The sequence below is a fragment of the Amphibalanus amphitrite genome, unplaced genomic scaffold (genome assembly GCF_019059575.1).
Source record: "Amphibalanus amphitrite isolate SeventyFive unplaced genomic scaffold, NRLGWU_Aamphi_draft 000583F_arrow, whole genome shotgun sequence".
NCBI classification, from domain to species: Eukaryota; Metazoa; Arthropoda; class Thecostraca; order Balanomorpha; family Balanidae; genus Amphibalanus; species Amphibalanus amphitrite.
In genome coordinates, this window is record NW_024882077.1 from 193,408 (window position 1) to 206,833 (window position 13,426).

Genomic DNA, 13,426 nt, shown 5'->3' on the forward strand with positions numbered 1-13,426 from the left:
GCGCAGCTGTTACAAACACTTGCAAGTCGGACCCCACGTATATTGTGTGCGTGTATGTTGTTGTTGCAGAGATAGGGCGCGCAGCATATTGTGTGTAAAACAGTGCGTTTTACCCAAGGCTATAGAACTGTTTTACCCGTTTTACCGTCTTACCCACTGAACCAACACTGAACGTTTTGTTTTACCCAACCGTGGTTTTACCACTTAACATAACGGAAGGTTGGTAATTTATTTCAATTTCACCTTTTGAGATGAAACCATCGCCTATTATTTTTTTTTTCTGGGAGCAAAGCATACAACTCTCCTGAGAGAGTTTGAGTTATATAAGTAGGACACTTTAAGACCCTCATATGCCAATCTTTGGTGCAAGTGATTTTGCACTGAAATTGAAATCGGTAGTCGTGTAGCAGGCATCATGCTTCCGTGTTGTAGGTATATGAATGCTTACTGAAGAGATGCTTACCGAAGAGATAGGAGTAGGAGGCATGGGAGCGGATGGCTCATGAGGGTTGCCTCCTCTCATTGTTAGTTAGCATGTACTTGTCGAATCTTTTCTTGAATTGATTGACATTCTCACTTTGTATGACAGTTTTAGCCTTCAGGCAGGCAGTTCCACTTGTCGACAACTCTAGATGGGAAGAACTCGTTACGTTTTTGTGTTCTGTGTCTTGGCTTAATTAGCTTCATACTGTGTCCCCTTGTTCCTTGCTGTCCATGATCCAGGACCAGAAATGCACAGTCTGTTTTGATTCGGTCAAAGCCTTTGAGTATTTTGAATGTTTGAATCATGTCGCCTCTAGTTCTTCTCTTTTCCAGTGTGGTTAAGCCAAGTCTTTGGAGCCGCTCTTCGTATGGCAGATGAGACAGTGATGAGACAAGTTTTGTGGCCCTCCTTTGCACCTTCTCCAGCTTCATGATATCTTTCTTGAGGTAGGGGGACCATGCTTGAATTGCAAATTCCATCCGTGGTCTTACAAGTGCCTTGTATAGCGGCAGGAGGGTTTCTTCACTGAGACATGTTAGGGTGTTCTTGATACGGCCTAGCATAGAGTTTGCTGCTGCTGCTGCTCTGGCGACTTGCATGGCAGGTTTCAGGTCAGTGGTTATTAGTACCCCAAGGTCTTTTTCTTGCTCCGAGTGTGCCAGTTGGGCTCCTCCCATTTTGTATGAGTATTTGGGATTCCTTTTGCCTATGTTCAGTACAGTACATTTCTTCTCATTAAATTTAAGAAGCCACCTGTTGCTCCACTCCTGTAGCTTGTCGAGATCTGCTTGCAGTCGCTGCCTGTCTTCTGGACACTTGATGCGTCGAAAGATCTTTGCATCGTCTGCAAAGAGCTTCCCTCCTGGCTGGAGTCCATCCAGCAGATCATTTATATAGATGATACGACTTCCCTGAAATTTCTTTATTATTTGCACTGAAAGTTAGAATCTTATTCATGTCAGAATTAAGCTTCTTACCCTGCCACTTTCAAGAAATTAATGAATTGGCACAAAAGTGATGAAGTTGTTCCAGACTGCAAAGTCAAAGTGTGGCAGATGCACGCCCGAGGTGTGCCCAGTTTGATGGGAGTGCCCGCCTGGCAAGTATGAGTGCCCGCCCTTTGTCTGCATCCCTAGCACGCAGCATTTCAAGTTCAAGCTTATGTACCCAGCACAAGTGCAACAATACTGATATTGAGCATCTTAGTGACACTTACCATACAGCATTGAAAGTATCTCAGCAAGCAATACATTTGAACTTAGTCTGTCAGCAATGTCTTTCGTAGATTACCTTATCATCATACTTATATCGGGGACGGGGAACCAATATGCCTGACTGGCTCCACTGTCTCAGGGTTGGTTGGTTGGTAGGTCTACTTGGTGACTTCAGTTTTCTTTCAGTTTTCTATTTTAATGCTTTTTTAGTTGTTTTCTGCAAATCAAGCATTCATTAGAAGATGTACATAAACTTAAGTACATAAACTGACAGAGGCATCATTGGTGGTAAATACTGGCTAAGAACAACTGGTGGGACAAATGCTGGTTAACCTGAACTGACCCGCACCCAGCCTATCCCAAATGCACACATGCATTATCAAACAAAACTAGTGTGAAAATCAGAATCAGGACCCCAAAATATTCTAGAGAAGACTTATCTGGTTCTGCTTCACTTCAAGAAAATCTAGCAAGTCCAGCTTTTCCTGACAGGTCATTGATCTGACCAATGACCTGGAAGGTCAGTCAATGATATAAGAACTCAAAATCGGTACCTAAGTATTTGCTTCCTCTTTTTCACAAGCAATACGCTCATTTCTTTCCGCGAGGCTCTATCTCGATTAAGGGTTGAGCGGTTGGATGGGGACCCGACCGAACCAAGGTCCGCCGTCCGACAGAGATTCCTCTGCCCGTCTCTCGTATATGCCAGCCAGTCGCAGTGAAAACGCCGAATTTTAGGCAATGACCGCACTAGTGATCTATCACACTCGCAAATTTAATCACAATGAACCGCACTGAGCGCTCTCACAAAGGCGCGGTAGTTGCGTAGACTCTGTCCTCACATTTCGCGTTTATTTCATTAGCAAGCTTCGAGTGAGAGCTCACCAGGCATGTATGTACGCCCTGATTCATTCTTGTACGCCTGCACGCCTGGGCCATGCCTTGCACGCCTGAGTAAGACTAGCGGAGGCCCCGTGCAGTGCACGCCCGAGATCTCGTCGAAATCTGCCACGTTTTGCAGTCTGAGGTACGTTGTTGCATTTATTGATGTTGTGAGTGCCCAAACCAGTAATGGCAAACAAGGGACCACAATTTGGCCATCTCATCTCAAAACTAATGCTAAGCTAGAATGGTCACTTTAATGGTGAGCACCAGGTACGTAGCTGAGAGATTGTGACCGACTCCCAGCGTATCAGCTCGTCATGTCCCGGGGTGGCAGCTGGGAACGGGAGGGCTTTGCGGCCACGGGCCAGCACCATCTCTAGTCTCTACGTCTTGGTGCCTGATCCCGTGATCCCAAAAGTTTTTTTTTGCGGGATTCCGGGATCCCGGTCTTTTTACAAAAGTTTGTAAGAATTATTTTCTACTGACAGATTTGCGTCTTTTAGCTTACTACAAACAAAGAGGCAACCAAAAGCCATCCTTAGACCATGTCCTTTGCATTAAAAACGCTTGTATTTGTGAAGAAAGCGTTTCAATTTGACTAGCATTTTTTCCCAATTGACCTTTATAAGTCTGTGCGTTGGCCAGTACGTTTACTGTCTCGTCATTGAGACGGGTTCCGACTACCATTGATGGTAGGTCTGTCAATTGTAAAACTCGCGACCAGTGTAGGCCAGATATGGCAGCCTCCTATTTCACAATGTTTTCAAGACGTCGCTTGGCCATTTCACCTCCTTCCGGTTCCGCTTTCATCACTAATTTTCCGCAGACTTTGCTGCAAATTCGCTTAGAGGGCATAGTCAATGACTGGGAAAGCTCCACCCTGCCGTCTTTAACGTATAAATCAGTGCGCTCTGGCATCACTTGCGTGACATCTGTGACATCTTTCTGCTCAATCTGACATCTCAACGACTGTTTTGACCTCTTTTATTTCGGCCACGGACGGACAAGTCAGAATCGCTGAACGATCCATAATCCTGATGACGATGCTGCAGCACTGATGCTGCAATTTTTTGGCGTTCGGAGACCCTTTTTCGTACGTATTTAACCCGCGCCTTGCTGGGGGGGGGGGGTGTTTGAACACCCCCCCCCTTGTGGTTTTTCGCGAATATTTCAAAAACGGCGGCGCTCCGCGCCGCCGTTTTTGGTACACCTTATCATACATCAATTCTACACATGTTGTGAAAATTTCAGGCCAAGGTCATTCAAGGTCAGGTCACCAGGTCACTTGAAGTGACCTAACCTCATAAAAAGTTTCAATGTCTGTCATAGCTACACCGAGTGACCGATCGCTTTGAAACTTTCAGCGATTGATAAGGGTAACAGTATCTATAAAATGTATATCTCGGAATTTTGATATCGGTGACCTAAGGTCAAGTCAATTTTGCGACCTCCCCATTATAAGTCAATGGGAGAAAATTGAAATGCGCCTCTTTTGGACGAAAGACATTATAAACACTCCCTAAACACTGAATTACAAGTGGTTTAGACACACTGAACAAGAAAATGGTGTCCGTGACCCTTGTTTATGCCCTGAGGTCATCTTAGGTCACGAATGGTATCTAACAGTTTTTCGCAAATAACTTTTGATAGAGGCATGCTAGAGCGATGAAAACGCCTTAGATGTGTTCAGCTCGACGATACGGATCGACTGATATGCAACATGACCCTTTCCGGTCAGGTCATGACCTTGACCTGAGGTCAAATTTTCAAGTTGACCTTTCAAGGTCAAGTTATAGTTCATTCGATGCGTCCTGACGAGAGGAACACGATGCCGGTAAAAGTAAGCTTGTACAAGGCTTGGGTCAAAAGTTATTGCCGAAAAACTGTTTCCGAAAAAATCGGCTATTTTTGCAGTTTTTGCCCCTTGCGGGCAAAATCATTGACGTTAGGTCAAATCTGAGAGAACTACTCAGAAAGGGCGTTAATAGGGCTATCGAATGCGCTTTTCCGCGGCGCTGTAGCTCTATTGGTTCCCGAGTTATGCGTTGGCTTCTTGGAAATTTTCGATATTCGACCTGGAAATCGGCGAAATTTTGCCTTCAATGACCTCTGGTGACCTGACCTTTGACCTGACCAAAAAATTGACCGAAGTGATTTCGTCATTATTTTTTACGCTCTTTCGAACGCCGCCTTCCGCGTATCGCTACGTGGCCCAGGAGCCGAGTTACAAGGGGGGGGGGGTGTTCAAACACCCCCCCCCCCAGCAGGGCGTGGAAATCCAGGACCTCCAGCCGGGCGCGGGTTAAGCGGCTTATCCGCTGTGGGTGATACCCGGGAGCTACCAACACGGTCGATTGTGGACGGCCAATACGGAGTGTCAGCTAAATAATTTCTCTGCTTTATATCACGCAGTATTATGAACCGTTTAAACATGACTCATGCAGCGGCTGCATTCCCTTTTTTATGAAAAACTATTTTTTTGGGATCCCGGGATTGACAAAATTTTGGGATCGGGATCGGGATTAAAATCCCGCCTGGATTGTAATCTCGGCTGAATTAAAATCGCCTTGCATTTTCGGCCATTGAATGGGAGCAGCCATATTCAGGCTAGTGGATGATCGCGGCGAAGTCGACCTGGAGGTTATCGGCATGGCTGGAGCTTTTCCAGGGCAGTTTGGGGACAAAAAGCTGTCAAACCTACAATGTCCGATTGTTAAGTTAGATAAAATACAACAATGAATCAATTCTTTTCATTACATAGATAATATTTTGCATTACACAGAACAGTATCTCAAAACTTGCCAGTTTTGGGTGGGAAGTGACATCCGGGCAGCCGCCCCACCAACTTGTCTCTGTCCGTCATTGTCTAGAAATACAGCGATCCAGTTGAGCTGCGATCGCGGATCAGACGCTGGCGTGGCACAGAGTCGAAGGCCTTGGCAAAGCCCAAGTAGATAATGTCGACGTCGTAACCGTATTCGATGGTGGTGGTCCAGTCTTCGATTGCTTCCCTGAGCTGTGTCGTACGCGATCTCTTTAGGAGGAAGTTTTGATGGGCGCTGCTGATTATCAAGTTCATACGTGCATTCGGTGCAGTTGATAGATATTTATAATTACTCCAGAATCAGTTCATTCGGCGAGATGTTTTATTCATTCATTTATTCATTCATACATTCGTTCGCTCGTTCCTGCATTTATTACTAAGTGGCGAGCACATGTGTTCCAATGATTGATGATGACTTCATGATAAGCTCATTCGGGGAGAGGGTGTTTACTTAGTTATGTTTTAAGTTATTACACATTACGTTATACCAACGGGTTACATACTCATTGAATTCTCATTGAATAAGGCGTTGTAAGCTGCAGACTGTGGGCTGTGGTTTGAGGTCAGGTTAGAATGGTTAGATTATGTAAATCTACCTGCCTATCTTACCTTTCAACAGACACCTCTGAGACTGCTGTGCTGACTCAGCTGCGCGCTATGTTCCAGGTAGAGCTGCGCCGTTGACGATGGTCTCTGTACGCTTCTGCTGCCGGTCGGCGGACGGGGTCGGTAAGGAGACAGTCCAGCTGCCGCCCTCGTGTCTCACCCAGCCCGTACAGGCGGTGCGCTCGACGGCCGCGCACATGCTCGGCCTCACACCCAGTCAGCTCGGTGAGTTGTCACTAGGCGTGAATGGGGTAGCTGGTGCCCCTTTTGGTGGCAGGCCTAGAGGTGGAGGGGGTCACTTTATTTGTAGACGCGTTCTTTTCCGGTGAGATGGATGCTAAATGTATTTCAACAGTGTGTAGAGCTCTTTATATGCAACCAGAACCTTGCAAGCATTTCAAACCTGGTAAACATTGATTACATTTCAGACGATATGATTAAATGATTTTGCCTACCGGGCATTTCATAATAACGCATCGTGCGGTGCCGATTCCAATTGTGCTAAAATACTTATCACAATCCCCACGCCAACTGTTGCTCTCTGGCTGCCTGTCGCTTGTGCACTGTCCATGGACAAGTCACACCCCTCTCCCACTGTTTGTTGAAGAACGTACTGAAGAATGGTACCCCACCCACCCCGCTGACAGCACGTCGTCCCTCTCGCCTGCAGAGCTGGTGTACCGCGGCCGGCCGCTGCTCGATGACCGGCCGCTGAGCTCGTACGAACTGAGTGCCGCCAGCGTTTTACACGGCTTCCGGCGGCCGGCAGATGCCGATACTGGTGAGAAGGGCCTACGGGAGGCTTAGAGGAACGGGCTGCGGACATTTCGTGCACCGTTTTTTGTGAGGTAAATGGTCTACATAGACTCCATGGAGTATATTGTGTCATCTGAGGTAATTAATGCTGGGCACTGAGACTAAGGACAAATGTGTTGTCGTTGATTGACTTTTAAGGTCTTAGAAGTAGTTCAGTGGTTCATGTGATCAGCGGCTGCATTGTGCCATTGATACAAGTCAGTAATGTTTTGGTGGTCGAATGCCAGCAGTTATCAGATTTGGCGACTTCTGCTGTTCGCTAGTCTTAGCTATACAATAAATTCGAACCAGTTTCATATTGTACATTTTCACGCTAGGTAGTATTCCATTCACTAGGCTAACTCCACCACTATAGTGTCGCCCTCGCCCCCGACTAACATCCCGTTAACCATGACACCTTCACCTTTCTTTTCACGCGCAGCGGCGGCTGCGGCACCCACGGAGCCTGCCGACGGCACTCAGCTGGCCTGGACGCTGCAGCGTCATACCCAGGATCCGGTGCGCCGACATGCGTTCACGGTAAGTGGGGGTTGGCACGGGAGGGGCGGGCTGCGATGGTATGGGTAAGGGGGCAGTAGGGTTGTGGACATGGTTTGATGGGTTGGGATGATAGAATACATTAGGGAGGACTGAATGTACAGGCGGGTATTGTCATGTAACTAGTATGCAGCGTACTTTCTAAACGAAATGCACCAAAACGTCTCCTTTTATTGCTTAGATCAGATCTTTATCGTCACGTTTTTATTAAAGAGTTACTGTAGACCCTTACCTTATCCAGAATATTACTTTCCTTTATTCCACTGAAAGCGATTCATATTTATTTTACCTGATTCTGTGTTTTCACAACACCTTCCGGGAGTTTCCGTTTCGTCACCGTTTCCTATCCGTCCCAGCTGTTCGTCGTATCCGTCGACCCCCTCCCCCTCCCCCCTTCCTCCGTCGGGCGGCGGGCCAGGCGCCTGTCTGGCTCCGCGGCCGCCCACGCATCGACTCCGACGTCGGCCCCCACCACGGCTCGACGCCCGGCGCCGGCTCCGGCAGTCGCTGTGCCAGGGGTTACTCCGCGCCGGACTGAGCTACCCGCGGCAGTGACGTGCTCAGTCTTTGTGTGTGAGCTGAGGAGAATTTGGTCTGTGGTGAGATAGCGAGAGGTGTGTTAAGTTTGGATTCATGTACACTCACTGATATCCATTTTGGTATCCATTTTGGTCGTTAAAAGCGTCCCAGTCGGGATTTCCATCCCACACAGACGTCTCTTTTCACCCTTCCTTACACCAGTGTTTCACTTCCTCCTCCCCGCCAGCAGCGTATCGTGTTTTCTCTCCCATAGAAGCTTGTGGTTTCACATCCCCCCCACATAAGCGTTCCCATCCCATCTACCCCCAATCACCCCCTCTCCTCCTCATTTTCCATCAACTCTCCTCCCTTACCCTAAAGCAGCGTCTCACTCTTACATATTCCCATACATCATCGTCTCACCCCACGTCTCCCCTTACAGCAGCGTCTGGTGCGCCCGGAGACGCTGGACCGTCTGCTGGCCGCCGTGCCGGGGCTCGAGGACGACCCCATCGCCCTGGCCCTGCTCCAGGAGCCCGGTCTGCTGCTCCAGGTCGCCAGTCCGCGCACCAACGTCAAACGGTGAGTGGTTTTGTCAGGCAGTGTGGTGTTGATAGTGAGTTGGTGCGAGGAGATGTTGCGAGGTGATCTAGAAGGTTGTGTAACCGATGTTACTACACATTGCTGATTTGAAACTTTGCTTGCAGTCTGCAGCACCTGATGCTTTTGACATATTTCTTACGAAAAATCTGAAAAATGATCTGACTTACATTCCAGGCGATCGGTTTCATGCGAGCCTGCTCTAAAGAGGGTTCTACAGCCAGCATACTCATTACTCAGTGCATTGCTAGATAGGGTGCTGAAATAACCACATGCTACGTTTCTCACGTCGGTAATGATGAGGTGTCCTGCATTGCACTTCACCACTCATCAATGTGTGCACCGCCCCTTATTACTTCTTTTTTTTTCTGTCCATCTTCCTCTTCAACCCATCTAGGTGGATTTCACTCTTCTTCCCCGCGTTGGCCTTCAGCCGGTATCGTTATGTGACCGCCCGCTCTCCTATCTCCAGTCTGGTGGCTGCTCACCCGGTGCTGGCCACCGCTGCCTCTCAGCTGGCCGCTCTGCTCGGTGAGGGCTCGTCCGGCACGGAGAGAGGCCGGCCCGGCCCGTCCGACTCGCGGGCGGCGCCCAGAGTCGCCGAGGAACGACCCATGGAGCAGGGTGAGGAATGAAGAGGATAGGAAGTAGTGGTGTCAATCGGAACTTCAATCTTCGGAATTCCGATTTTGTCCAATGTCCAACTCGGAATTCGTTTGGACAATGAGAGCAGGCTTTGGACAACTTTGGACAATCGCTTGCTACACCTCAACATTTTTTTTTTTTTTTATAAAGTAATCGTGTTTAACATTGATCGCGAAAGCTCAGCTTTCGATATGATTAACCCGCGCCCTGATGGGGGGGGCCCATTTTGCCCCCCCCCCTGTGGTTTTTCTTAAATAGCGAGAAAACGGCGGCGCTGCGCCGCCAAATTTTGGGTACCTTACCGGACATCAATTTGACACCTTCACACAAAATTTCAAGTCACAGGTCACCTCAGGTCAAGAGTTATTGAGGTCAAACTGAGGTCATGTTCGAGTAAAAATGAGCAAAAAACATGACATCTTGAAACGCTCACCAATTCTACAGTTAACAAGCAATTTTAAAGTTCTGTACGTGGTTGTGTAGAGAAAAGACGGCGCTACAAAACTGCTATCTCGGATTTTCGAAATTTTGGGATTTTGACCCCCAAAAGTCAAAAAAATTGATTTTTTTTAGAAAAACTCAAAAAATTCCAAAATTTTTCCGAATTTCGAAAAAACCGGAATATATGTGACAGTCCCTGCGCTCTTCGATATACATACCAAATTTTAGATCGATACCTCTTTTTTTGGCCAAGTTATAGCGAAAAAACTGTTAAAAATTGATGACGTCAAATTTTTGTACTCAATTTTTAGCAATTCTAGACCTCGTAGCGCAAAACGGAGACCACCATTGAACTCCCCGTGACGAGCTGCATCGAATCGATACCCATTTTATGCAAAAATATCAACTTTGAAATTTGACCTAATTTGACCTGACCTTGACCTGACCTTGACCTGACCTTGACCAAAACGTGACCTAAGCTGGCCCTAAAGTCTGTCTGACCCACATAATCGCATTTGTCATGTAAAATGGACCATAAAACATGTATCACATGACACTTTCATATTGTGACCCCCCAGTGACCTGACCTCTGTGACCTGACCCGGTATCAGTGACCTCAAATAGCAAAATATGTGTTTGAAGAACATTTTCCCATCGATGATTTTCAATGAAATGCATTTTACACGATTTTACAACGCATTTCTTGAAATGCCTGTAAACGGTGAAAATTCGACCTTTGACCTGACCTGTGACGTCATCGGTTTGACCGAGGTCAATGAAATTGGGTCAAAAGGTAGTTCCCCGTTGGGGCTATCCAACACCGTTTACCGCTTGTCGCTATGTTGCGTGGTTCTCGAGATCTGAGGGGGGGGGCAAAATGCCCCCCCCCCCCCTCCATCAGACCGCGTTGCTCGGCAGACCCCATCTGGGCGCGGGTTAACACTTTTGAGCTGGTAACGATACATTAAAAGCAAATTAAATAACGGTGTTGAGTGTTAACTATTGCGTAGATGTCGGACATCTTTGGACAAATGGCTGGCTTGGACATTTTTGGACGGACAGTCGACGTAGGTATTGGACGTTGGACGGACATTGGACATACGTTTTCTGAAATTGACACCACTAAATTAGGAAGGGGATGGGAGCAGCAGAGAAGTCTCAGCTGAGGTCACTGGTTACGGAGCGAGCGAAGCGAGCGGAGTCTTTCTTTAGATTAACGGAAATTTCTGAGTATGAGCGGCCGGCCGGCCGTGCGGACGCTTTTGCGAGGCTTATATCTCAGCAACCACTTGACCGATTTACACGCGGTAATTTTTGTAGGGTAGCTTCATTCCTTCTACCAAGTATTGGGCTATTCCCGATGCATGTGGGTGACCCCTTACGCACGTGCCATGTGCAAAACGAAGAGGTGTCAGTTTTGTAATTGTTGCAATATCTCGGTAACTACTTGGCCGATTGCGCTGAAAGTTGGCATGTAGGTAGGCACCCACTAGGCACTGCATATCCAATATCCATGTGCCAGATTTGGGGTGCTGCTGCACGTGCGCACGTGCAGGGTGCCGCTTCCAGATCTCGAGAACGGCTGGGCCGATTGTGCTAAAATTTGGCACATCGCTAGAGACCGGCTAGTAGGGTGCCGTGCACAAGTTAGTTGGAGGTACCCCCTCGAAATTCGCACGTGCAAGGCTCACCCTCTTGCTCGCTCCGTTGCTCGCCCCAAAAGGCGTTATACTGGTGAAATTATGTATCGTGGCACGGTTGAGTAGAATGGTGTCGAAATGTGATTATGTGAAACATTTTGAAAGGTCGAATGCTTAAGATCATGTGTCAATCTTCATACGCATCTGACGTGACCATTGAATTACGCTAAGACTGTTGCCCGTTCACTCAACCGCAGTTCACAATACTTTAAACTGAATTAAAAAATGTAACAGCAGTAAAAATTGAAGAGCGAAACACACAAAAATAAATGGATTGCTTGTTTCTAACCTTTCAGTTGTTTGCAAGTACTTTATCTCGTCACGACACCCCCAGAATGCGGCACCTCTCCTGAGCCCGTCGCACAGTGCTCACCCTAGTCTTTCCCCATCCAACAGGCTCATTCGATGACGACGACGGTGACGACGAGCCGGCGGCGGCGGCCGGCGGCGCAGCGGCACCTCCCATCACACGGGAGCAACTGGCCTCGGCGCTGGCGGCCGCAGTGCCCAACCTGGCCTCCGCGGCCGCCGCGGCCCCTCAGAGCTCTGGCGTGGCCGGGAGTGCTGGTGGACAGACCCGGGCTCCGGCTGCCGTCAGACAGCAGCCCGCTCCGGCTCCGGCCCCGGCAGCAGCTCCGGCCCCAATGTCTACTCCGGCTCCGGCTCCGGCTCCGCAGCAGCAGCCGGTCGGAGTGATCTCACCAGAGATGGTCAGCGCCGCCCTTAGAGAGGCAATGCGCGCACTGCCTGGTGCCCAGCGTACACCGCCGGCTGCTCAGGCAGCTCAGCCCCAGCCGCCCCCGTCTGCTGCTGCTCCTGTTCCTCAGCCGGCGGCTCCTGTGCGGGAGGAGGCCGCTCATCAGTCACCGGTGAGAGAGAGAGAGGGGGGGGGGTTAGAGTAAGAAGTTTTGGGTTTTGCTTAGCACATGCCGATGTCGGATTCTTCGTTTTGACTTATGGGAGAGGTGGGTAGGGATCACGGTTGTACGCTTGACTCGTGTAAATAACATACATGATATATTTCAACGTTAGGCTACATTTGTTGATAAATGTAATTTTAAAGACAAATGAGCTAGTGAAGTGAGTTGAAGATCAACGCTTCTTATAGAATTCGCAGGCCGCCCGAGCCCGAGCCCGTTGTGTTCTCCCCTATCGGCCGTGCTCGGTACCACAGCTTCTGCATTTCTCCGCCAGGCGGTGGACGAGGCGGCGGTGCGGCAGCTGCTGGAACTGGGTATCACCGACAGCGAGGCGCTGGTCCGCCAGGCGCTGCTCGTCTCCGAGGGCAACATCGACCACGCGGTGGAATTCATCTACTCCAGCCTGCAGTGACGACGCACGATACAAGTCAGCGATCTACTCATTCTTTCCATTGCGTGGTCGGTGAAGAGAAAGTAACGTAACTAAATTTGCTGAAGATCGTATTTCTTAAAATATGGCATGATGATGCCTAGGTTCTGTGAAGTGATGGTCTTTCCCAGCTCTGTTCAGCGCTGTGCTACATTTACATTTTGTTGCTTGTGCTATCAAGCAGAATGTATACAATTATACATACTTACGACATGAATGAAACACTACCTCCTATCACTATTGACGCTACTTTACGTATCTTCCCTAATGATTATTTATGTTGAAAATATACTTACCAAGCGGAATCATCAATGTCTTCATTGCATTTTGGTAATGGTAGACCGTAGAAGTCATTAAGTTGAACTTATCTTTATTACGATAATTTACCTCCTGATGGCGTCTTTCAAAGTGACATATTGCTCACTTTGTTGTAGTTGAAGATTTTTTTTCTTCAAATTCCAGGGTTTGGCACGAACTTAAAACGGATGTTCGAAGAAAATATGCATTGTCAAAATCTGCGATAAATTGGTATTGGCATAGTGTTTCGCCGCAACTGAGGACAACAAGCAAAACAATGTCCAACAATGGAGAAAGGTATGAAGCGGCTCTGCATCCTTTTTTTAAGGTTGATTTCGCACCGAAGCTCGCATACATATTCGAACATCATATCACGAAACAAACCAACCTCACGTCCAATGTCCATTCCCCGCAACTACGCATCAGAATCGGTCTCCCAAATCTAATAGACGCGTGGTCTTCCGAACAGCTGTACCATACGTCACGGCGGGGCGATGGATATAAGACA

The 13,426-nt window shown here is 48.1% G+C and overlaps 1 protein-coding gene across 3 annotated transcripts; it reads left to right on the plus strand.

Moving 5' to 3' along the window:
• Window positions 1-45: 45 nt before the first annotated feature.
• Window positions 46-12,926, plus strand: LOC122394288 (translation initiation factor IF-2-like). Of its 3 annotated transcripts, none has more exons than XM_043391048.1 (8): window positions 46-219; window positions 6,074-6,238; window positions 6,684-6,794; window positions 7,251-7,348; window positions 8,328-8,467; window positions 8,958-9,109; window positions 11,668-12,140; window positions 12,466-12,926. In XM_043391048.1, exons 2-8 carry the CDS (start codon window positions 6,094-6,096, stop codon window positions 12,601-12,603), a joined length of 1,257 nt encoding a protein of 418 aa, XP_043246983.1. In that variant the 5' UTR covers window positions 46-219; window positions 6,074-6,093; the 3' UTR covers window positions 12,604-12,926. The 3 variants fall into 3 exon arrangements, with proteins under 3 accessions (XP_043246983.1, XP_043246982.1, XP_043246984.1); XM_043391047.1 differs by having other exon boundaries at window positions 59-90; XM_043391049.1 differs by having other exon boundaries at window positions 74-219; window positions 8,331-8,467.
• The last annotated feature ends 500 nt before the right edge of the window (window positions 12,927-13,426 follow it).

Bases quoted from the DNA above. Each gene is read 5' to 3' on its own strand.
- LOC122394288 (XM_043391048.1), top strand. From the start codon at position 6,094: ATGGTCTCTGTACGCTTCTGCTGCCGGTCGGCGGACGGGGTCGGTAAG. The intron at 6,239-6,683 runs GTGAGTTGTCAC...TCTCGCCTGCAG, and splicing joins CCTCACACCCAGTCAGCTCG to AGCTGGTGTACCGCGGCCGG. The intron at 9,110-11,667 runs GTGAGGAATGAA...CCCATCCAACAG, and splicing joins GGAACGACCCATGGAGCAGG to GCTCATTCGATGACGACGAC.